The following is a 25976-nucleotide window of genomic DNA, read 5'->3' as shown; positions in this document are numbered from 1 at the left end:
TATGGAACAGGCTGCCTGGATCAGTGATCATAGCCCAAAGCTGCCAGAGTTCAAGAAGCATTTGGACAACACTCTTCAGACCTAGGGTTTAGATTTTGGATGGTCCTGTGTGGAGCCAGGAGCTGGATTCAGTGATCTTCATGTGTCCCTTCTAATTCAGGAGATTCTGTGATTCTGTGGTGCCTGCTTTGTGTCACGTAGAACAGAAGTCATCTGGTTAATGAATTCTGGGAAAAGAAAGATGAAGTTCCTGTCAGCCCAATTCTCCAGCTTTTCAAGCTCCCTCTGGATGGCAGCACAACCCTTTTGGTGCCACTCCTTCCAGCTTTGTACCGTCTGTAAACTTGCTGAGGGAGCGTTTTGTCCCATCACCCAGGCCACCAATGAAGATGTTAAATGGGACTGAACTTAGTATTGACCCTTGTGGCCACTGCTAGCTTCTGGCCTCCAATTAGACTTTGTGCCACTGATCATCACCCTTGTGATGAGTCTGTAAACATCAAAACACGTTTAAAAAAAATGAAAAAAGAAAGGCACCAAATCAATTATTGAGACTCCATCTCTTTCCTGCAATTGGATTATATTTGCTCTTTGATGTTCCAGTCTTCTTGAAACGTGAGGTTCTGTTCACCTCACAGCTAAATGTGCTGTCATTGATGCAATAAGGAATTACAGAACAATTTGTAATGGTTAAAGCAATTTAAGGAGTGGGTTGCAGGGATGCTGTCCGGTTTTTACTGTTCAGCTGTGGCCGAGTCCTGTTAAATAATCTCTTCAAGCCTCAGTTAGTATCTCACTTTCTGCTTGCTAGCCCAACTCCTTAACTTTATACCTGACTTGAAAAGCTCTCATCGTATGTTCTGCTCTGTTGTCAACATGGTGCAGGGCAGAAATGATCATAAAAACTTCCAGCTATGTAGAACCATGAATCAGGTGATGATTAAAGAGTATTGCCAGTAAAGCAATGTAATAACTTCAGTTGATCTACATTATTTGTAACATCCTTTAAGCAGAGCTTAGTAGTTCTGAATAATTATCAGTATGTATTCAAGGGAGTAACTTGAATGAAATATGACTTAGCCTTCCCATTAAATGATCTACGTGTATACATTACTTTGTGGACTTCAGATGTCGTTCAAATGGAAGACAGTAACTTGGTTCTCTGAAGGAAAACAAGACAAAAATGTCAAAATTTGGGTGGGTCTGAGTCTGGACAGCTTGTCACAGTGTAACTACGTGCAGCCTTGAGGGCCTGAGGAGGTGATAGCTGTGTATCTTTCTGCTGCAGAAGTTCTATGTGGGCTTTGCAACATAGTTTTCCTTTGCGGATATTCACATAAAAACAAACTGAACTTCATAATATATTTTTTGTCTTAATTCAACCAAGGTCACTCAGTTTAACCCCATTCCTTTTTATATATCACTGACTTTTTTTTTTTAATGTTTGTTAAATAAGACGAATGTGTAATGGAGTCCCTTAAGATGAGATCTCTCAATTATGGTGTACATGGGGGCCCTGTGATAATTAGATGGCTGAAGATGCAGCTGTTAGGCTGGCTGTGTCCCTGTGACTAGGGAAAGGCCTGGCTGTAAGAAGGAAGCTGGTAGTTGTCACAGGCATGCCCTTGCATGAGCCCAGCATAAGAGGCCACTGTCAGTCCTTTCCTCTAGACTTCTGTGTACTGCATGTTCTGTTGCAGTGTCTAGCCCCTCATTCTCATGTAGCTAGCAAGTTATTGTGAGAATATAAGTATTAATACTCCTTGTCTGTCAAAGAAGTAGCTATTAAGTCTGTTGCTCGTGTTGTTTGGGCTAAGCTGCTATTTAAAATACCCTCCTGCTTAATGGACTTGGATAAAGTTGTATGTGTCAGGGAAAGCTGTGCTTTTCTTGAGTCGATGCAATGTATGTCTTGGTGCTGGGCTTGGATCTGGCTTCTGTGCTACTTATTCTGGATTCCTTCTGAACCTCTGTACTTAAAGTGGCTCTGTCTCTTGTTTCAGCATGAGAAAGCTGAGTTGTTAAGGTCAGTGTGTCCTTGACAGTTGCTTCAAATGCTTCTGCATTAACTGAGATAAGACACGTGCAGTATCAAGAAACTGCACCAGTGTAATAAAGCAGAAGTTGTAGGAGTTGTGTGAAGCAGAGAAAAAATATTCTGTTTGTTTTGTATTCAGATTGTAAGCTGGACTTGTTCCCAGGCTTGAGCCAAACTAGAGGCCTGACTATTAGAGTATTAGTTTGTTTGTAAAGGAGATCTGCTTTCTTGAGTGAAAAATACCCAGTTTATTGATTTGTTGCTTAATTTTGATCTCTCAAAAATTTATGTAATAGCAAAACTGTCCAAATATTGATACAGTGTTTCTGCATATGAAGGAGTTGTGTTTTCTGCTTGATTCTGATCTGACATTGGAGCTTAGGTTTTTTTTTTGTTTCTGGTTGCTTAATGAGTTTTGTGTTAGAAGAGTAGCTGTTAGATTTAAGACAATCTGATGGTATAGTAAGTGTCTTCACTGACAAAATGAGTTGTTGGAAGTAAAACCAGAGTTCAATTATCAACTGAATTGTAAGGGTGCTCTAGTGGGAGTACAGTAGCTAAATACTACTCCCTCATGGATTTGTATGGGTTGTCATCACAAATGTTCAGCCTTCTATTCAGAGGGCTGAGACTGTATCACACTCACAGAAAGACAAATCCTGTCTTTACATTAAAGTTTAGGTACATTCATAAAAAGCTTTGGTTTTTGGCCTTTAGGCTATGAGCACATTGTATGCAGAAACAGGTCACTGTGTAAAGTTACATAGCTGAAGTAATGTAGAGAGAAAGCACATTAAAAGCAGGGGAACACTTAAGGATGTTATCCACTCTGTTTTATGTAAGCCACTATTGAAGTTCTGGAAGCTAACCTGTTTATAGACTTGGAAATTGCAGTCAACTGTGAGGATGCCTGAGGGACTTGACAGAGTTTCCCTGCTCTGTCCCCCAGTGAATATCCTACAGGGCTGAACTGCTTTGCAGACCTCTCATGCTGGTTGCAGGCTCTGTAGCTGCATAGCAGGATATAAAATTGGAAAGCAGATGCTGTGTTTGAACTCATGGTCCAAATCATGGACAGAAGGGCCCTGCCTCAGAGCCAGAAGGTCTTGTTATGTATTTGTGCCTTATTTCTGCCATTTCAGATGGCTGCCTGAAAGAAATCTAGCAAACTCAACTGTTCAGAAAAAGCAAGTAGTCTTTGAAATACCCCACTGTGCTCAAAACCTGCTGACGTGTTCTGGATCCTTCCTGTTTCTGCTGACTTGATTTGTAGTACTTACAAATAAATGTACATGGAAGCATTTAAAAATGGGCTGAGTTGAAAGAAACGATTGTGTATTGCAATAAAGATAACAGAACATGCAAAACTTCCTTCTGCTTTTGTTTTTAGGATGTTTGCTTGGATCTGGGAGGGGCTGTACTATTTTAGCACGTACTTAAGCAGAGATTTGTTAGTAGTGTTTAAAAGAGTCTTTGAACTCAGAAAATGCTACTTGTCTGGGAGAGAAACGTATAGTTAACATTTCAGTAAGAATCTGAAGCAAAGTTTTCTTCAAAACACTGTTAAATTTAGATAACTGTAGTGAGAGCTTTGCAGTACTTTTTATTTTAAATGCGCAGCTAATCAGAAGGTATTTAAAACAAGGTGAGGGGGTAAAAAAAAAAAAAAAAAGAGTGGAAATAACATGTTGTTATTGCTGGGGACTAAAAGCTTTAGAGGGGTGATCCAGTGGTGATTGCTTGGCTTAATTTGAAGGTTTCCTGTTAATCAGAATCTTTAATTTGCCTGTGCTGTTGAAAACAGACAGTAAGTATTTTTTTTCTTAAGGAGAAGTGTTTCAGGAACTGTTACAGTGGTGTTCCTCCTTAGAAAGAAGCTGCTTTTGCCCTGGTAGTAGGATGGTAGAGTTGTGAGGCTGGGTTGCATGGCACAGTTTCCATCGAAGATGCTTCACATACCCTAAGATGCTGCAAGGTCATTGCTAATCTGAGCTCTAATGGCATTGTTCAAGTCATGACAAATAATTTGTTGTGAAAACCAATGCAAGTCTGAGTGTATGTACTTTTATCTCCTTTGCTCTGTGCTCCCTTTTTGATCTCACAAAGTCAACAGCACTCACTGGGGAAGATGGGAAGAATGAGGTTTGTACCTGTGACTTCTGTGCATTCCTGCTCTTATAGCTGGGCAGTCTTGCAGACTCAGGTTTCTTTCACATATGGTGAAGTAGATGTGAAGCTGCATTCTGACGCCTTTTGTTGCATCTAGATCTCTGAGAGAAGCATCGTGATACTGATGCTTTTAAATGCTGTAGCAAGTCCTCGGTTATGTAGATCTCAGCCACTAGAGGAGCACAGACTAACATGAGTTCAGGGTATTTAGTATCCCTTCCTTTGAACTGTAATAAGATCTGACAATTGGATGCAACGTCAACTGTTCTTTTAATCATTTGCCTGGAAACCTTTGGCTTGTCGCTGGTTGGCAGCTTTTCCCTGATTAGCACAAAAATAGTTTCATGGTAAGGCTGCTGCTTGTTCGTAAGAGATACACTGCTGTTAAAAAAGCAAACAACTCAAATTCTGTAAGATCAAATGGTGTCTAAAGACGACAATGTAAAGGATATCACTGTCTGTATTGCAGCTCTAATCATGTGCTTACATTTGTTTTCTTTTTTGAAATACAACTAAATACATGAAAGCTAGGAGTTTCTCTTAAGGAAAAAAAATATCAGCTTGAAGACTAGAGAGTCAAAACAGAAAGCAGCCCCCAAAACACGGTCATAGTTGCAGCCTGTATGCATAACCTTGTCTTGTTGTCTGCTTCAATGTACCAGCGTGGTTTTTCTTGATTCAGTAACACTGCGTGGCTTGAAAGACTGATGGTAGCATTCATTCCATCACAAACTGTAAGGCCAGTTTATAGCAGTGTTAGGTAAGTGTGAAATCTATGGGGGCTGGAGATGCTTGCTATAGGAATTCTATGCTGGCCCTGCACCAGTGGATGAGAAGGAAGAAGGGGGAACTTCCATACTAGTAAGACTTTTAAGACATTTTTGAATTATATGTTTAGCTGCTCATTACGTAAATCTCAAGTGATTTTTGTTATTTTTGTTTTAAGAGTGGAGCTTTTTTGGTAAGGGCAACAACTTGAGCAGATCTTTTTTTAAGCTTCTCGTTATGCAGTGCTATTCTGACTGAACTTGCCCTTCATGAAGGAATGCACATTGATCTGACAGGAGTTATTCTGGGCCCAGAATGCAGAGACTAAGAAGCTTATGTAGCCTTTTGGGCAGCAGCATCTATCAAAATTTTGCTAACCTGACTAAACTTCAGCACTGCAGCTTGTGTGGTTTAGTGTATGCTCCCTGACTTCCTGATTTAGGACAGGGAGAGAGAGATTTGCAAAAAGCACTTTTTAGAAGGTATCTTCTTTTGGAAAAGCAATAGACTGCCTGATCAGCTGTGAGCTTCTGTGCTGTTTCATGTAACTGAATATGGAATAAAATGCTTTAAAAGACCATGCTAACAAGCTTCTAGAATTCAGAGGTACTGCAATATCAGTCCAGATAGAATCATTCAGGTTGGAAAAGATGAATAAAATCATCTGGTCCAACCATCAAATAAAGATGAAACCTACTTAGGATGTATTTTGTTTCTAAAAATGAAGCACTTGAGAGTGCTTTCATTTTATAAACACATTTACTAAGAAGACATTCCAGTGGCACAGCAGGAGAATTCAGAGACTAGCTGACAGCATTATTTCATGGCTGTACTTTAAGATATGGGTGATGGCAAATGGAATTAACACTGGAGTCTTCAGAGTTGGTTTTTTCTTTTCCTTTATATGAATTTCAGATTTCATTAAATATTTAAGTCTTATATGTAAATTCTTTGATTCAGTGACTGCTCAATTTATTGAGTTTCTGCATTTTTCTTCCATTAGGAAGAGAAGCAAGCTACCTGTGTTCTGTGACTGTTCTGTAATTCTCTTTTCATTTCTTTTTAAAGTCCAAATGATGTTTTACTCGAATTTTCTGACATGTTGGTGATTGTTGGACAACTTTTTCATATTTTTAGCACAAAATGATATAAAGATCAGAGTTAAGTGTATCTTACACATTTATTCCCTGTAGAGTGAATAAAAGCTCAAATAATAATTTAAATTAATTACTTACCTTTCAACTGAAACTATAAAAATATTCAGTGATTTACATCTACCTTATACTTGCACGTGAGACAGTACATCTGAGATTATAAAACTCAGCAGCCTGGGAAGTTTTCATTTATTGTTAACTGAATGCCAAGGTTAATGGTGCAAAAACTGCCATCACCTGACTAATAACTGAATGCTCAAAGGTTTTCTATTTTACATGGTAATTCATATTAAATCAAATGTCAGTCTTTATTACTAGATACAATTATGTCTTGTTACTATATTCAAGTATGGTATTAAGTATAGTACTTAAATGATACTTGTGTGGAACTCCCTGGGGAGGAAGATAGGTGATATAGAAACAGTATAGGCTTAATTGCTTTTCATTTCCCAACTTTCCAGGTGACAAGGCTCTGGATGGTTACAGTAAGAAAAAATATGTCTGCAAGCTGCTTTTCATCTTTCTCCTGGGGCATGACATTGACTTTGGTCATATGGAGGCTGTAAACCTGCTCAGTTCCAATAGATACACAGAAAAACAAATTGTGAGTACTATAGAAGAGAGGGCATTCTGTCTAATATCCTGCCTTAGCTATTTAATCTATAAGTATTTTCCCCCTCCCTCAAATGAAAGCCTTGTTTGGGATTTAGCAGTGATTCTAAAATGAAAATACCTTTTTGCACCAAAGATCTTATATCTTGTACTAGTAAGTGACTCAGGGGGTGTTGCAGTAGTGTTTTAAGAATGTTCCACAAATTATAACACCTAAAATGTGTACTCTGTGCAACAGTGCTGTTTTTGTTTTGTTCACTGTCTTGAGTCTTGCATTTAGATAGAGACAGAGACTTCTGAGAAATGTTAGCTCCTGCTAACAAACTATAATACAAGCACGAGTTTCACTTTAAGTACTGTGTAGAGGTTAACCATTTATATTTGAAACAGAATAGGCAAGTAACTTAATTTCTATAATTTCTTCAAATTTTCTTAGATAATGCCATATTTATCAAGTATCTCTTAAGTATTAGTGCCTAAACAGTAAGCCAGATTCTTCTTTTGCTTCTCATTCAAATACTATCCCACTCACTCAGAATGATCTTTTGATTACATGCTGAAACAGATTGACCTGCAGACCTTGAGCTTTCTGATAAATAAGGGAGACATCAGACTACTTCATCTGCACTTCATCTTTCTAGCTTTCACTCCAGTGTCTAATTATGTTTCTGCCCACACATTTGATATTGGAGACACCGTGCGTCTCAAAGTATTGCTTGTGGCATTAGCAAAAAACAGACCGTGCCAGCTAAAATAAATTCTCCTTATCCTTTTTCTGAAACACAGGGCTATCTCTTCATCTCCGTGCTGGTGAACTCTAACAGTGAGCTGATTCGCCTAATAAACAACGCAATCAAGAACGACCTGGCCAGCCGCAACCCCACCTTCATGGGTCTGGCTTTGCACTGCATTGCCAACGTGGGTAGCCGCGAGATGGCGGAAGCGTTTGCTGGAGAAATTCCAAAAATCCTCGTAGCTGGGTAGGTATGACATGCCTCCTTCAGATGCAATACTGATAAACCTTTTTGGTAACTCGGTTTAACAGGAGCAGCTGAATCCATGCTTTGAGCTGCATAGCCCTGTGCTTGCACTGTAAATGGTCTCCCATAGCTGCAGACATTCTGGTAAAGCCAAAGGTGGAGTTGCTTGTAGAAGAGTACTGATACTACACGAGAAATTAAGGTTCTCAACATCTTGAATAGATTTTTATAACTTTGTGTACTGATTAAGGTTTTGTTCTTTATAAATGCGTGCTGATAAACACTGAAATTTCTGTTTTACTTCCCTTGCCTCTTGATGAAAAGAAGAGAAATAAATAAAAATAAGTAGGGGCTTAAACTACAAATTTGCTTATAAAAGCTTTTTTTAATAGTCCTGACTTCATAAGGAGTGTGCTAATATTCTGTAGAGCAAATGTTCTCGCCTCATCTGATGGCCTTGTGAATAGCTGTTCCTGTAACCAACAAGTAGTCATAGCCACTCTGAATTTCATTTCTTACTGCTAAGAAATCTCTGACCAGACCTGGTAAATTTCTAAACTGTAGTTAACTAAATCTATTAGAAAGCTTGAGATTGCTAGACTTCTTCTTTTTTATTTCTTTTGGAAACTTAAAATAATGTGCAAAGTCTAAGCTGTTGACAAGAAAGATGCAATAAGTGATGTCTAGTTGTGGCAAAATTCATGTGGAACACTTCTGAACTCTTGAGTTTGTTTTTATAATACCATATTTGAACGATATTAATGTTCTACAGAGCTAAAATTTAATATGGGCCAGAAAGAGAAGAATAAGCAGCCAGCACCTGCTGCTTACTATAGGCCTAGTTTAATTGACGAAATGGGAAGAATTCTATCCTGGAACTCCACCTTCCTCGGACTTGAAATTTCTTGTTATGCATGTGTAGAGAAAGTGCATTCATCAGTCATAAGCAGAGAAGAGCACTTTCAGTTGAGACTTGTTTGAACACTGAGCTTTTCATGCCCTAAGTCTTCAAGGCTTGAAGGATGTATGGGATGGTGTCATGGAAAATTGGTAACTTCTTAGATAATAAGGAGACTGAACTTCTGTTGGGGGTGTGGACATTTCTGAACATTTAACCAAGATTTCACAGTGTAAACTGCCTCTTAAAACTTTCATTGCTAATGCTCCATACTTATTTTTTAGCTCTTGTGACACATGCAATGTGCTTAAAAACAAAAAAACACCAATTCACTATTCCATGAGAGGAAGCTCACTGAACTAGAATAGTACAATGCACCTAAAATAGTCAGTTCCCCTGCCAGCATTGTGGATGCCAAGGTGAATAGACTTGTGGGTTGCACGTGTGGTGCCAGCCAGTCAATTTGCATGCTGCCTGTTGGTAATGAAGCTGTTGAGTGTTGAGTAGGTAATGATTCATCTCTGATATGAAGTACCTGTCAGGAGATCCAGCTTAGTTCACATGTGTAATGTAATGGACCTGAACTGTTTGAATCTGTTTGGAAGAAGCTTCTGTTCTTGACATTTAGTGAGATCTTGACTCAATGAGGAGTTCTGATGATGGATCTTCAGCTCTGATGAAAAGTTGTGAGATGTCTCTTTAAGTAACAGAATCATTATAGGAGGTACTAGATGTGTAATGGATGAGCACTTGATCAGTTAAACTTATAGGATGAATTTCAGAACAAATACTGTTACTCAGGAAGAACTGACTTAGCAAACTTCGGTTGAAAATATGCTCTCTCTCAGAGACTGCTGAGCCTGTATAAAGTTTAGCATACTTGTAGCCCATGGGTATTGCTGTGACTTTACTGTGGGTTTAAAATATTGTGTTTCTGTCTTGCAGAGATACCATGGATAGTGTGAAGCAGAGTGCTGCCTTATGCCTGCTGCGTTTGTATAGAACTTCTCCTGACCTTGTCCCCATGGGAGACTGGACATCCAGAGTGGTACATCTCCTCAATGACCAGCACTTGGTAAATCAGCTTAGTTATTCTTCTTTGGCCTACTCTGTGTATGAATTTATTTCTCTAGAGTTTTTCCACCAGATGGGTTGCTGTTTTAAGACAAGGGTAAAGAAATGGAAGAAAAAGTTCTTTCACAAATTGCTGTATGTTTTAATTTTTATTAAAACTGTACTTGCCTTAAATATTCTTGGCACGTAAAAGGAATGGTATGCATAAGTTCTTTGTTTGCTCTGACTGTAAATTGTGAGCCTTATGATCCTGAGTCTGATGTATAGATGTAATGCTAATTTTCTTAGGGTTAAACACACGCTAAAAATGCGAGGCCTGATGTAACAGTGCCTGGACTTCACTATCCTGTGCTATCCATGTTGTCATTCTTATCCTGCTGGTTCAAAAAGAAAAACCTGTTATTCTAGAGAGCAGACTATTTTTTTTCTGATTACTTTAGAAAAAAAGTCTATTTAGACCTTTGCTTTGATTGTAATGGGAACACTTTAGTCTTCAGCAATATAAAATGTTTGCATTACACAAAGGCCACTCTTCACATTCAGTTGCCAGAATGCTTTTCTGGATCATTTGTTGCATCTTGTTTTTTTTTACTCATGCTTCTTTTGTTTAAGAAGATAGTTTGCATCTAGGCTTTATTTTAGTGCAGCTCTCTGAATGTGTTTTATATGTACTATCCAAATGTGAGACAAAGCTCATACAAAAACAACATGAAATGCTCTGCAGGCATGATAATATCACATTAAAAATCCTAGTCAGTTTTAAAGACGTGTAATTTGTCTACATGTCTGTAAAATAAATGAGTTTTTAATATCAGTCTTTGTCATGGGGATTAACTCAGTTTTCTTTTGTATAAAAATTACTGCCAGTGAAAGGTAGTGTTAACAAGCAGCATCCTAAGTTGTTGTTAAGGTGAATGTGCGGTTTTGTTTTTCTTTCTAGGGTGTGGTTACTGCAGCTACAAGTCTGATCACAACTTTGGCACAGAAGAACCCAGAAGAGTTCAAAACTTCAGTCTCTTTGGCAGTGTCGAGATTAAGCAGAGTGAGTTCAATGATAACTCTGATAATAATTTACGGTTGCTTAATTTATTCTGCTTTCTAGGTCAGATTATCTTAATGTTGCTTATTTATTCATCTTTCTAGGTCAGATTTATTTAGCATACCATTAAAACCAAGGATTATTCAATTTTGGTTTGTACAGGTAGTTCAGACAACGTTTTAACATTTCTTGCTTAGCTGAACAGAAAGCTTTACTTCCCAAACTTTTTTTTGTATAATCCTTGCTATACTGCAAATGTATGTAGCAAAACATTCTCTCTCAGCTACATGTATTCTCAGGGATCCCCAGGATGTAGCTGAGTTTTTTAAATTATCTTTTTATGTTGCTGTAACACCAAGGAGTACTTGAAGAAAAGATTCTACAAATTTCTGCTCAGAACTCTCAAAAATTATAGCCTATGCTTCTAACTACACTTAAGCTTCTTACAGGACGGGTTGTCTTTCTGTTCCTGCTTTTGTGCTGTCACTAGGCTAATATTCATAAGTACTAGATATTCTGTAAATGGGATGTAGGGGATTAAGCAGGGACAAGGAGTTTAGGGAGAGGAGCAGAGACATTTCTGTATGGATGCGGTTTCCAGGTTAGCATCTTCGTGCTGGAAAACGTACGTTACTGTTTTGTTTCTCTGCAGTCTCTTAAAAAGCTTGCAAGGCATGTGAGAATATTACTTTACAGCTATGCATTGAGCTTCAACTTGTGTGTGCTCTTAGATGCAAAATAAATTACTTGCTGTTCAGAGAGACTTAATTTCTCTTCAAATCTGAAGAATCTGTCTAATACTTAAAAGCAAAGGAAGTGCACAGCTGTTCTGTATTGGAGCAGCAAGAGTTAGAATTTCCTCATACAAGGCTAATGCGAGAATTGTGTTAACCCTAGAATCAAAGGGGAAAAAGAAATCCACAAAGAAGGGTACTCCCTCTGAAATCTAATCTAATTCTTGTCACACACTCTATCTATAAAAACCCTTTCACTGAAAGCCATCCGTTCTTTGCTGTGCAGTATGAATAGTAATGAAGGTAATAGTTCAGTTTGCAGTAGCATCTTCTATTTGATTTCTGAGTTCACCTACCAGGGATCAGTCAATTACAACACTGGAATCAGCCAGTAGGAAGCCTAGATATATGAAAAGCTGACCCAAGAAAAGTCAAACTTCTAGCTAAACGTCTTGGCCCTATGAGATGATCATCTTCATTCTTAAGCAAGTATGCTTTCAGGAAGGAACTCAATGGAATACTTTATTAGCAAAGCTGAATTTCTTGTATTAGAGATCATGATGTTGTACTTGGTAATATGACTGTTTGCACAGAGTTAAGCTACTTAATTAATCATTTTTGATGACATAATTTTGTAAGCCTCTGTCAAAAGTGACCTATGGTGTTCTTTAGCTGCTTATCATGATTGCAAATCACTTAAGTAGCTGAAGTGATGTCTGCTTGTTTTACAGATTGTAACTTCTGCATCAACAGATCTTCAGGACTATACGTACTATTTTGTCCCTGCTCCTTGGTTATCTGTGAAACTTCTGAGGCTCTTACAGTGCTATCCACCTCCAGGTAATGCACAAATCGCAACAGTAGCCATAGCTTATGCAGTTTGTTACATTCAAAGAGCTACTGCTCTGTAGTATGGCCACTGAGTTGGAGTGCAAGCGCTGTGCCTTAAGACAAAGATGCTGAAGCCTGTACTTCTGAGTTGTTCAGATTGCTGTAAGCTGCGTGTTTTATTGAACTATGTTGTGTTTAGTTGTGAAGCGTTAAACCAGTATGCAGCACACAATAGCCATTTTAAACATACTTTAATGCTATCAAGGATATTAAAGCCTTGAAATATATGACAGCGCCAATGATGTTTGGCTTTTACTCTTGCTCAGTAGATATTGCTTGGAATTTTTGATGTCTGTACACTGCAGTTGAAGGGGGAGTGGGTGAACTGTTAAATGTGTCAGAATACTTCAGTTTAATCCCTTGATTTAGCAAGGTGGAAGGCCTTAGGTAGAGGTAGGGTGTTGAGCAAAATGAAGTTGTCCAACGGCTTGTTCTTCTCTAGAAGACCCTGCGGTACGTGGTCGTCTCACAGAATGCCTAGAAACTATTCTTAACAAAGCACAGGAGCCACCAAAATCAAAGAAAGTACAACACTCAAATGCGAAGAATGCTGTGCTCTTTGAGGCGATAAGTTTAATTATACATCACGACAGGTGAGCTGTGAAAACAGTTTTATTGCAGTATGACTTTTCTAAAAGAAAAAATCATGGCTTTTGAACACTGAACAAATTCTTATTAGATGGGGAAAAGCAGAATAAGAAGTCGCTTGGTAGGTTGGAGCGCAATCACTGCAATTGATTTGGAAGTTAATGAACTGTGCCACTGACAGAATAGTTTATTATGGCTTTTCTTGCTTTTTTAGGGACGAGCGTTTTGTGTTGAGATCACTGCTTTAATCCATTAGATATGATTTGTTCTCAGTATCTGAATTTTCATTTCACCAGCAGGACATTCTAGCAGACACCTTCTGAGGCACTTTAAGAAATTTGCACTGCAGAAATAGTATTCTGTATTTGATGTTCTCGAATCTGTTGCTTTTAACCCTTTCACTTTCTCTCCTGTTCTGTGCAGTGAGCCAAATCTACTAGTCCGTGCCTGTAACCAGCTAGGTCAGTTCTTGCAGCACCGAGAAACTAATTTGCGTTACCTAGCACTGGAAAGCATGTGCACGCTTGCCAGCTCTGAATTCTCACATGAGGCTGTGAAAACACACATAGAAACTGTTATCAATGCACTAAAGGTAAATATTAAGTGTACGGTCGGTTTTCAGTCTCTTCTCCCACCCTTCGTGTCCCTTTCTTCACTGCTTTTTCCCCGTCTCACCCCCAAAGCCCCTTATCCCTGGTTAGGCTAGTAGTACTTGGGAATCAAAGGAGATATTTTCCTTGGTCATGCTGTGCTGGCAATAACAAGGTCAGCTTTAGTTTATTTCTTCAACTTACTAGTGAATCTGATACTAGTGATGATCTGTAGCTGTGGCCCCTGTAACAGTATCCTCCTCAATCTGTAGAGTGAAGCTGGAACTTGAAATTCAAAATGGAGAATGCTGAGGAAGACTTTGTCCTGTTACTGTCTTGCTTGTATCACACACTTTACCTTCACTGTAGTAGCTGATGGAGAGCAGTGAAGTAGATCAGTTTCCAGTGGAGCATGGGCTGTTTTCCAAAGGTCAAGAAACCAGAAAGATGAATTTTCAGGTCATGTTTATATGAGAAAGCAGATGTCAAGAGGAAGCCTAATTTGCATGTACCTTTACTTTCACAGTTCAGTGTTTACATGTAATGTTTTCTTGCAAGCTCATACTGTAGGATATTAATACATTTGTCTAACCTTAAAATACAGGTCTGTTTTAGCTGAGCTTCTATTGATTTGAGGCAGGCTTGACATTAAAACTGCAAGACGTTGACTGCCCATTGGCCTGGTGACAATTTGGCAATTTCAGCCAGTTATTAGTTCATCTGTGGTCACTGGTATTAATTATCTAGTGCAGAAAAGATTGCAAACTCATTCACAGAAGAAGTCAATTGTGCATATGAAAAACTTTGAAAATTTGACCATGAGTTATAATGTCTCATCTCTTCATTAAGTTGCATCTTTTCCCAACAACGGTGAAATTATTTTGACCTTTTGCTGTGTGTCCTTTTGCAGACTGAAAGAGATGTGAGCGTACGGCAAAGAGCTGTGGATCTCCTGTATGCAATGTGTGACCGAAGCAATGCCCAACAGATTGTGGCTGAAATGCTGAATTACTTGGAGACTGCTGACTATTCCATTAGAGAAGAAATTGTGAGATATTTTCAGTTCCTCAATTTTGCTTGTCTGACTTTGGTATTGTTTATTGATTGGGGTGCTATTTGTGGTAGAAATTCTTTGGCTATGGTTTTAGAAACCAACTGGAGGGCTGTTAGTCTAATAGCAAAGAATGTTCTTCGTTTCACTTAAACTAATGGAGGTGGGGAGAGAAAAGCACTTGAAAATAAGGAATTTTAATTTCAGGGCATTGCATGTAGAAGGTGAAGTGTTGGTGTTTGAGCAGATACAGTCCCTAGATATGAGAGTTTTGTCCTTCTCAAGCCAACTGATGAGTAGCTTAAAAAACTACTGTGATGTCTACTTACTTGTGCGTAGAACTTCATACTGTGTATGCTGTAAGGACACTGTTTCAGTCTAAAGATTCCCCAAAACGGTGGCTTATGATCAGCTAAAAGGTGGTGTGATATCTAATTCCTTCCTCCTGGTGGGGAAAAATTGCAAAAGGTGTTATACCCAGTTAGTAGCATTTATGAAATGATAGCCAAAATCTATGCTTGTGGTAATTATTTTGTTTAGATAAGCAGTAAATTTTCTTGAAATGATCCTTTTTAAACCTTTTTTCAATAACTTTTGAGTTTTTCATCAGTGCTGTCTCTATGATGGTTTAATTGGTGATTTTATAGCAAAATATTCAAACATACAGCCACAGATGCAACACATTCAAATGCATTGCTAGGAAAGTATTTACTTAACCTGGCAGCCATGTGTTCTAGCACAAAATCTGTGTTCATCTTTTGCCATGGGAGCATGTGGGCTGAAACTGAAACTGGGGCTTCTGTGCTAATGTGTGATATCACTGAAAGTATATAAAGTAAATCCTGGCATAGAGGTTATAGCAGAAGCTAGTCAACCTTCTTGATTGTTTTGTGTGTTCAGGTTCTGAAAGTTGCAATTCTAGCAGAGAAGTATGCAGTGGATTATACCTGGTATGTGGACACAATCTTGAATCTGATTCGTATTGCCGGTGACTACGTCAGTGAAGAAGTGTGGTACCGAGTTATTCAGATTGTTATCAACAGGGATGATGTTCAAGGGTATGCAGCAAAGACTGTTTTTGAGGTGAGAATAATTGGATGGATTAATAAGGAAATTATGTTACCTGGAAATTTTCTGAAATGTAGTAAAAATAGAAGCCTTTTACACTGTTTTTTTTCCCCTGAGTTTTCTGGATGCTGGAATCCGAACTGAGTAGTAACTTGGTGATCTTTCTGGAAGTATGCAACCATTACCTGCTCATATATAGAATATAGAATATATCTAGGAAACTAAACAAGGGAAAGACAGGGAAAAAATGGAAAAAAAAAAAAATGGGAAAAGGGATAAAAATGTATGTGTTTTTAATACAATACAGATCAGTGACTAATGCTGTGTTCCTACAGGCCCTTCAAGCTCCAGCATGCCATGAGAATCTTGTAAAAGTAGGTGGCTACATCTTGGGAGAGTTCGGTAATCTGATAGCAGGTGATCCAAGATCAAGGTAAAACACCTTTTAATTTCATTGAAGTACTTAAAAAATAATAATAATAGTAATGATCTATTTAATATTCCTAAAAGTCAGTTAACAAATGATTCAGCTTTTGATAGTAATGCCATTGTGGTTATCACGTCAACAGAATCTGAACTAATTATTTTTCTTCCCCTCTTTCAAGTCCCCTCATCCAGTTCAACTTGCTACATTCCAAGTTTCATCTGTGTAGTGTTCCTACCCGAGCTCTGCTTCTGTCCACCTACATCAAGTTTGTGAACCTGTTCCCAGAAATCAAAACTACAATTCAAGATGTATTGCGCAGTGACAGTCAGCTAAAGAATGCTGATGTTGAGCTGCAGCAGAGAGCTGTTGAGTATTTGAGGCTCAGTACTATTGCCAGTACTGATATATTGGTAGGTACAGAACCCTTTTTATTATGCAGAACTCTTTAGCCATTTCTTCTCTCAATAAGTAAACTTGACTAAACCTTAGTTGATTGCTCAGAAATCTTAATGTGGAATTAAAGATCTGTAAAATGGATGCTGGTTCTTCTTAGTGTACATAATTCAGCTGCGGCCTTCTTTAAAACTAATATCAAAGATGTTAATCCTTTGGTAAGGAAAATGACTGCTTGTATCTTAATGAAAATATTCTGGGTTTTTGGAGGTTTGGTAAGCAGTTCAAAGATATATTTATTGGATCAAGTCCTCAAACTCTCAAACTGATTTCTTCCACTTCCATTTCTCCACACAACAATCTGGTTGTCTGCATGTCTTTTAGCTTTGCAATTATTGAGAAATTAATGTCATCTCTGAGTGTGAGTGAAGAAAAGCAGCATATCCTAAAGAACACCTGACAAAGGCAATGCATGAATTGAAATCAAATAGAAAAGGAGGTCCTCACTTAATCCTTACAGATTTTTTCGATGCTGTTGTTAAACAGTTTCAAACTATTTGGGAAGATCTGTGAAATCTACTTGTTTGCTGGTGGGCACAAAACTTTTGTCTCTAGCATGGTGCTCTCAGCCTAGACAGCTAATAGGCATCTAGGTCTAACTAAATCCTTGGGTAATCTGTGGGTTCAGGTCTTGGTGTAGGTCTGCTATAGTCTCCTCCCTTCCTCTTCATTTATTTATTTTTAAATGTACTTTATCAAACAGGTAATACACTCCTTTTCTTCTAAGCAACAGCTTTGGGAGGAATTTTAAATAATTTTTTTTAAAGGAAGTCTTATCTACCACTGTATACAGACTTACATACGTAGTCATTTTCTGTGTAGGTAATTGTTTCTTCTTTTGCCTGAATGTGTCTTCAAAGACTGGGAAGTTGATTTGGCTTATTCTGTAAATATAATTAGTATACTTTTTTTTTTTCTTTTTTTTTTTCCTCTGTGATAAGGCTACAGTGCTAGAGGAAATGCCTCCCTTTCCAGAGAGGGAATCTTCTATTTTGGCTAAACTCAAGAAGAAGAAAGGTCCAGGCACAGTTACTGACCTGGAAGAGATCAAAAAGGAGAGGAGCTCTGATATGAATGGAAGTGCTGAACCTGCATCTGTCAATGCCAGTGCTGTTGTGAGTTTAAAATCTGTTCTTACTTCACTAACTCAGAGGGTGTGCAGGTGAGGAAAGACTGGTTTCCTTGGCTTTCTAGGGCTAAAGGCTTCTTGTCTGAAATTTGAGACTATGAATATTTGCTATACAGTTATCCCTCCTTTGTTGGTATTTTCATAAATACTGCAGTACTCTTAGAAATAAAAATTTCCTTGGTGATGAAGCTGATGAAGGTGTTTGAAATTGAAGTTACTCCTTTTAAAGTGTCAGCTGTTCCTCTACATTGTCTAACATGCCTATTTCTGTATCTTGTTTTGGGTTACTGTTGTTTTTACTAGTAGTGGACCATACTTGCCTGGGATGTCCTTAAATCAGCAATTGCTGTTTATTTGATGGTACTGTTTCTGTTCAGTTATGGTACATGAGTCTTCATTTTTTTTCTGTGCCGAACCACCTCATTGTAATGTCATTTAAGGTTGGTCAAAGGAATGATTCCCATGACATAATTCTTGTTGCTGTTCTAGTTTACAGGTTATGCTTGTAAATACAGTGAAATGCAGTAGCATTTTAGCATGCTCCCTGCCTTACAACTTACTCCTTTAACTCTTAAAGTATATAAGAGTATACATTCCAGATGAGTTATGTTTCAATGAACAGATATATTTTTCATGCAGAAGAGATGCCAAACATTCTTTGTGTGCCAAATTGGCTGATGTATCTGGTATTTAAAATTGTATTCTGCCTTATGAACTTCACTTTGAATTGCAGCAATGTAAGAAATTCTGCTAAGTTACCAGTTAGGATGTCAGCTTAGCTTGGATGCCTGAAGATGAACTTGGGGTTCATCTCATTGTTTTGAGGAGATATTACTGATTGATTTCTGAAAAAATTTAGCCAGGGATTTTTCTTTTTTCCTGCATCAAAGTCAGTCCTTGGAGTACAAGAAAATTTTGAGTTGGCTTGTATTTGAATTAGGTCTGTAATTTTGTTGTCTCATGACTTGCATCCTCAGCTTATCTGGCATAATGTAGGTGCTAAAATCTAACGCATGAACACTTTATTTAACAATCAGTCTCTGCTTTGCTCTTGCACATGACTTGTGCACGTATGAAGCCTTTATTTTATTAACGGTGCATGATTCTGTCTCCTGGTCACTGGATTTGTTCTATTTGAGCAAATTTATATATTTTAAGATCTGATCTCTACGTATCTTGTCTTCCCTAGTCTACTCCTTCTCCATCTGCGGATCTGCTGGGTCTGGGTGCAGCCCCTCTCACCAATTCAGCTCCCCCACCTTCCTCTAGTGGTAGCCTGCTGGTGGATGTATTTTCAGATTCAGCTTCTGCTGTTGCACCTCTTGCTCCTGGTTCAGATGACAACTTTGCAAGGTAATTAAGTCATCCTCTAAGGCATCTGGTAAAGCATTTGTCTACTAAAGCAGGATTAGACAAAAGAATACAAACAATAAATAACTTCTGGTTTTGTTCCAGTTTATTGGATGCATTCCTGGTAGTAGTTGTGCATCAAGAGAGGTATTCTTGAACTCTGTGCTGGATATGCTATCTTTATCGAATACCTCTGCTCATGGGAAACTGAGTCTGTAGTAATCATCCTGAGAACGTTAGCCACACAGTCTTGTCTTTAGCTTTCATGCTGATTTTTGCTTCTTTGTTAAACTAAGGGCTTCCTGTGTATCTTAACGATATATCTTGAATTTGGGCGATATCTGGCCTGATGTGTATCAGTTTAGGTATGTCATGTTTCCATAAAGTATCCTTGCATCTGCATACTTATGGCAAACTGATACTGAAACCATGAGTTGGTTTATATCTGGAGATACTGGTTCTCAGAATTTCAAGATATACTTAAATTCTTGTGCCACTGTCTGACAAACAGGTGTAAAAAAAGAAAAACAAGCTGTTATTTGTTGAGGGGATTTCATACAAGTGTCTTCCTAACTACACTGCCAACTGTAGTTGTAGTCTGTGTCAGGCAGAATGTATTATTAAGTCCTTTAGTATTAGTAGACACTGTGCCTATGCTCAAATGTTATTTGGCTAAAACACTGGAAACAGATATTGTGAGATCACAGTATACCTTAAAAATCTATCCTTCTTTGCCCAGAGAACAGGTTACTGTTGTCATGGACCAAATTTTGAACAATGTGATGCAAATTTGCAATGTATCTTAATATGAAATCTATAATTATTGAAACTAATCTGCCTGTAGCATTGAGAATTTATCAGAATTTTTACTAGACAATATACTCTTGCAGGTTTTCAGTGAATAAGACTTGATCCTGTATTTCCCTTGGAAGGCAATAAGTGATGTTTAGTAATGCTACACAGTATCTGAAGAAGCAACACAAACTTGTTAGGGCTTTTTCTAAAATGTTGTTTTATTTTTTTTTAACATGAGTAGTAGCTTCATAAACAGAAATTTCCTGAAAAGTTTTATTTTTCTGTTGAAGAAAGCCTAGCATTGCCCAGCCCCTTGATCTGTCTGTCTGTAGGTGATGAAACACTTCTCTCGTGCTATTGAGAAGTTGCCTTTTGTAGTTTCTTGCCACATATTAATGCTGTTGTCACTTTTGCTTCTAATCTGTTACTTGAATAAGCCATTCTCTGTGTGCCCTTATATTCTTGCCTACATTTTAAATACTTGCGAGCATTGTAACTGATGTAATTATGATGCAGCTGTAGTTAGATATACCACTAATGTTGATGAAGTCTCTGCTTCAAAGCACACACGCACAGTAGCCAATATGCATCTACATTTGCAGTTTTGAACTAAATCTTTTTTACAGTCACAATTAACCATGCAAAAGGATTTTGTTAAGAGGTATAAACTTGAGCTCCTGAGCACCTTCAGCCATCTCCTGTCTTCAGGAGGAATTGCTGGTTCCTACCAGTCAGGGAGGGGTGGGCTGGGGGAGAGAAGAGGGAGGGGGGAATCATTTAATGCCTAAAACCTTTCTAGGTGTAATGAGCTAGGGCAGCTAATTAATTTTTCATGCATTAAACTCAGCAGTGCCATTTTTGAGGAAGGAGGTAAAAGAAGTAACTAAGCACTAAGCTGTCTTTACTAACTCCTGCTGTCTCTGTCGCTACCACCTTTCTTCCTTTGTGCTGCCTGAACTAGCCCTGACCTGGCTTCATCTGAGGTAGTTTCTGAGGAACCAGCTGATACTGTGCATGATGCTGATGAGCTTTTTCACAAGTAAGCAATACTAAAACCTTGCAAGGCTGGGCAACTTCAAGAATATAGTTACAAAGCAAAACTATAGTATACATTGAGTTGATACCAGCAAAAGTAGACAAGCATACTGTCGAAGTTGTGACTAGAAAACGTCTGTAGATGCTGTGTATATTACAACGTGCTTGTGAGTAAATATACAGCTTAGAGCTGGCTTTTATGAGTCAGTACTATCAGTACTATCACCTGCTGCTCTAAAATAAGACAATGCCAGTTGTGTATTGAGCTTTGCAACTATTCACAAAGAAAAAAAGGAAAAAAAGGGTAAACTGTTAAAAGTACTCATATTTGGAAGTATGTTTTAAGTGCCTTGTATGACAAAGGCTAATGTTTGCTGACCACCTCTTCTACTTTAAATGAGGGGTGACAGGCAGAAGGACTGAAAACGCTGCAGAATGTGCTTCTCTCAAAATGACTGAAAAAAAAAAATACAACTCCCAAGTCAACATATACATGATACAGAACTGATTAAAAACAAGGAAACTCTTTTTTTCTTTCAGGTTGAAACAGTCAAAGCTACCAACTTTTGAATTCTGCACCAGCCTAATGAATTTCAGAAGTTGTCAAGAATATGAATAAGAAAAATCCTAGCCTGTTGCCTGGTCCTTTATAGTTTGTGTGTATGTGTGTGTGAGCGTGTGTGTGTGTGTGTAGCATATTGTGGCTTTCTTTGTAGTTTCTCAGGCATCTTATCGAGTAGAAATTTCAGTTATTTTAGTGTTCTTCAAGTGATGATTTTGGTTGCAAAATGCATTTGTCTTTTTTAACTGCAGTTTTCTGCAAAGTCCTCTCTTGCAGACTGATGCTCTCTAGGTTAACAGCAATCTTCATCCTCTGTTTAAACCCTGAATTTTGTGGTTCTAAAATTGTTTAATGTTGTCTTAATTTAAAACGTATTTACTCTCTCTTCCTTTAGGTTTGTGTGTAAAAATAATGGAGTCCTCTTTGAAAATCAGTTGCTACAAATTGGATTGAAGTCCGAATTTCGACAGAACCTGGGTAAGTTTTCAGGCAGAGTGGCTGCCTGAAATAATCAAGCCCAAAGCCAGCACGATGTTGGGGTTAGGACTTAGTGTTAGAGAAGGAATATCATTTCAGGCCTAACCTGTCCAGAAACCCTTGCTGTTTGTGTGTCCCTAACATCTGAGTGGGTCATTGTTTTCTTAAACTTCTCAGTTGTTTTGGTAGCCAAGATGAAGTGGGAGCCTGAGTACTGAGTTCCAGTTCTTGCTGCCTGTTTGCAAGGCTGATACAGACAGAGTTCAAAGGGACCGTTCTCCTGATTTTTGTTTTTTTTAAATTCTACTTATTATTTGTTTTATGGTAGAGCTTACTGTGGTAGTGTTTTGCACGCTGTTTTTCAGACATATGTCTATCATAATACATTAATGTACAGGATCCTGAAGACATCTAGTAAAGACTAAGGAATAGAGCACTGACCTGACTTCTTCCCATCTCTATCACTTTTAATACCATAACAACTTTTAAACATAGAAAATAGCATTATCCAGTAACTAGAAGACTTTCACTGTTTATTTGATTATTTAAGTGCTTGTGTGATAGCTACTGTTGTTTTATTCTGTGAATATCTTTGCAATATAAACCATACAGAGTATGCTGCATTTTAAAATTTTGATTTAAAGAATGGTAAAAAGTCAGTGGATGAGATACTTGAAGCACAAATAGTCCAGTATGATTTTGTGTGATACACCTCAAGCTGCTAATGCCTCTATTCTTTTGTTCCTAGGACGTATGTTCATTTTCTATGGTAATAAGACATCAACACAGTTCTTGAATTTTACTCCAACAGTAATCTGCTCAGATGACCTTCAACCAAATATCCTTAAAGGCAGCCCTGGTTGCCCATTCTTCAGGTTTTGTATTTTATGCTGCATGTAAGGGTAATAAAGCTGCTGGATCAAGGCTTCTTGTCCTTGAATATGAAGGAATAGGAACTTGTTGATGCCTTTCTGAGGTTTTTATCAAAATCTTGAGCAGAGATGGAAGACTCTCTTTCTGAAACTCTGGTTACAGAGATGTTTTTTCTGTGGAAATAAGGGGATATTATTCTGAGTGTATTATTCTCTGTAAGCATGTAATGTAACTCTAGCTTTCTCTGCTGTCATGAAGTTGCTGAGGTATAAATGTGGTGTCCTGCATTATTAGATGACTTTTGATGAACTGTAAGTAGAAGAGTGCATGTGCTCAAAGATGACAGTACTTGAAACTAAGCTTTTAATTTACAGTTTCTCCTTAATGCTTTGCATTGCTAATTGAAGGTTTCTGGGAGTGTATGTGAATAAATTTGTTTGACTAAGTATTACTGCAGTATTCACATCAAAATAACGTAGTGGCTTATATTGCAGAGAGTCTGCCTTCAAACCCTTTTGGGGCATCTTTCTTAAGGAATTTTCCTGTAACTCTGGAAATCATGGGAGTTATTGCTTCTAGATGTGTCAATATGAAAAGAATATTTTTAGCTTTACAAGAATCAGACTTTGAATTTTCGGAAGCATAGAACCAGTGGACACAATGTGAATTCTTCCTGTAGCTTACCCATAACTTTTTAATAAATAGCAAATATTGTCAGTTTGTTGCTCAATTTCCTTAGCTACTTTTCATGCCTGAATCTTCAGACAAAACCTGTTGACCCCACAGTGGATGGAGGTGCACAGGTTCAGCAGGTTGTGAACATTGAATGTGTATCAGACTTCATGGAAGCTCCCATTCTGAACATTCAATTCAGGTAAAACCACAGTAAAATTGATTTAAGAAAAGAAAGCATGTTTCAGTTGCCACGGCTCTCGAACTGATGTGTAGAATATAGGATGCACAAAGTCCAAAGCTATCTTGGGCAGATAATTTACCTGAACATTTGATACAACAAAACTTGAAGCTACCAGAGGAGGGAAGGAACACATTTGGAACAGTCTGATTAAAAAAAAACAACCACAAACCATTGATAAAATGTCTCAAATGCTTCTGTTTCTGCTATGCATATAAGCCAGCTGTCATCTTTTCTCATGAAATCTTGACAGGGAATATATGTTGAAACTTCTCCCTTCTGGAAACTAAGAACATTTGTGCAAAAAAAAAAAAAAAACTTGGATAAAAAATGCATGTAGCCAAAACCAGAATCTTGTTATGTCAACTCAACATCAGCCTTTGGGAAAGATTCGTGTTTACAGTCCTGGTTTTTCTGGCCTGTGTTCTGTTATTCAAGTCTTAACTGTTTTTTTACTAGTGTGTATCTGGAAGGGTAGCAAACTATGTTGAAATAGATTCTTACTAGAAATTCTGCCAACTCACTTTCATGTGTCATCTAACAGAGCAAATAAATCCATACATCACTGGATGTTACATCCAGTTACATCTGTAACTTATAAATAACATCATCTGCAGTTGATGGATTTTAATGATCAGACAATTGCATCTTACAGTTCCTCCTCGGTTGTTTGGTTAATTTAGGATGAGAAACTGCAGGCACTTTATATTACACACATCATGTTCTGTCTACTCTGTATGCAGGTACGGTGGAACATTCCAGAATCTTTCAGTAAAATTACCCATCACACTGAATAAATTTTTCCAGCCAACAGAAATGTCTTCTCAAGACTTTTTCCAGCGTTGGAAGCAACTGAGCAAGTAAGACCTTCTCTATATTTATGCTTGGGGCTTTTGTGGTAGACCAAGGAAAGTAAAAGGCTATATTGTGAATGTGGCTCATACATACTTAGTCTTGTGAGCTATAGGCTCCTCCAATAAAATGAGTTGCTGCTCAACAATTCTGTACGTACTACATGTTAAGAAATATTCATCTTGCCTTGTCTTGCAGTCCTAAACAAGAAGTACAGAACATCTTTAAAGCAAAACACCCAATGGATGCAGAGATCACAAAAGCAAAGGTTGGTGGTAGTGTAGTATCTTGTAGTGGTATAAGGAAACATTGTTCATTTTAGCTTATGTGGCAATTAGATTATCCTGTCCACGTGTATCTGACCCTTGGCAGGGCTGGGCTGAGTGAGCTGTTTCTCAGTTTGGAATGAATTAAGTGTAGTCTTCAGCAGCAGCTGGAAACCTGAAGCTATGTATGAAAGCATAAATTTAATGCTTAAAATTGAATTGGAAAAAACTTCAGGACTTAATTTACTAGGGTCACTAGTTGGAGAATAAAAGAGCATAGCACTGTGGCTTTTTATAGAGCTATCTATCTGTCTTAGGCAGAGCACTCTAGTGACAGCAGAAATGGCTTTATCAAAAAGAGGAGAGGCTTAACTTGAATCTTACTAGTTTCTCAGTAATTTTCCTCAAGGACTCTTTTCAGGTGCAGCTCGACAACAAGCATAACTCCATCACTTGAAAGATTTCTGTTGTACTAACAGAACTGAATAACTCTTATCTTTTCACTTGAAACAAATTAGTCCCTTGCTTGCTTTGCTAATGAATGATGGCTGTGCTCAGGTAAACTTTGGTATTTTTGTCTTTACTGTTACCACATATAAATCTTCTGTATCTCTTTCATAGATAATTGGCTTTGGATCGGCCCTACTTGAGGAGGTGGATCCCAATCCTGCTAACTTTGTTGGTGCTGGTATCATACATACAAAGACTACTCAGATTGGATGCTTGCTGCGCCTTGAACCCAACCTCCAGGCACAGGTATCTTTTTGTATCTACAGCATAAATACAAATTCTTGTCTGCGCTAAATTGAAAAGGCAAGTCTATATCTGAAATTCCTCCAGGTATTTATAGAAAATATCTCTTGTAATTGCTAATTGTGGTTGTGAGCTTTAAGAAGAAATGAAATTGCAGCAGCTAGTCCTGACATAGCTTGGTAAGCTGCTGCTTCATAGGAATTCTCTTCTATGTGTGTATCACTGTATTATTCCAGACTGTCTGTGGATTAATTTCCCTGGAAGGCTGGAAATGTTCAATGTTATTCTTTTATGCACCTTGGACAAGGCTAAGTACAACTTCCTTTGTCATTTAAGAAGAATGAAATAATGATGTGGCTAAAAAAAAAAAAAACATTAGACACAAATGAGCACAAAACTGTTCAGAGGAAAAATATCTGTAAAAGCATTTTGCTAGA

The 25976-nt window shown here is 38.0% G+C and overlaps 1 protein-coding gene across 4 annotated transcripts in view; it reads left to right on the top strand.

The window, feature by feature from the left end:
• The window catches only part of AP2A2 (adaptor related protein complex 2 subunit alpha 2), a 41759-nt gene that overhangs the window by 15272 nt on the left and 511 nt on the right, over positions 1–25976 (top strand). The window contains exons 3-22 of one of the 4 annotated variants that reach the window (XM_085224343.1): positions 6591–6733; positions 7528–7721; positions 9565–9694; positions 10634–10735; positions 12198–12306; positions 12803–12950; positions 13369–13537; positions 14446–14583; positions 15487–15669; positions 15990–16087; positions 16260–16491; positions 17476–17649; positions 18853–19016; positions 20770–20847; positions 21800–21882; positions 22631–22720; positions 23506–23629; positions 24412–24528; positions 24719–24788; positions 25408–25542. In XM_085224343.1, the coding sequence (XP_085080469.1) occupies positions 6591–6733; positions 7528–7721; positions 9565–9694; positions 10634–10735; positions 12198–12306; positions 12803–12950; positions 13369–13537; positions 14446–14583; positions 15487–15669; positions 15990–16087; positions 16260–16491; positions 17476–17649; positions 18853–19016; positions 20770–20847; positions 21800–21882; positions 22631–22720; positions 23506–23629; positions 24412–24528; positions 24719–24788; positions 25408–25542 (2681 nt within the window). Of the gene's footprint in view, positions 1–6590; positions 6734–7527; positions 7722–9564; positions 9695–10633; positions 10736–12197; positions 12307–12799; positions 12951–13368; positions 13538–14445; positions 14584–15486; positions 15670–15989; positions 16088–16259; positions 16492–17475; positions 17650–18852; positions 19017–20769; positions 20848–21799; positions 21883–22630; positions 22721–23505; positions 23630–24411; positions 24529–24718; positions 24789–25407; positions 25543–25976 lie in introns of all 4 variants that reach the window. The other 3 variants (XM_085224342.1, XM_085224341.1, XM_085224340.1) reach the window with 3 other exon arrangements.

Source organism: Meleagris gallopavo, chromosome 5, assembly GCF_905368555.1.
Source record: "Meleagris gallopavo chromosome 5, MGAL_WU_HG_1.1, whole genome shotgun sequence".
Taxonomy (NCBI): Eukaryota; Metazoa; Chordata; class Aves; order Galliformes; family Phasianidae; genus Meleagris; species Meleagris gallopavo.
The sequence above is the reverse complement of the archived record's forward strand: the minus strand, read 5'-3'. Positions and strand labels throughout refer to the sequence as shown.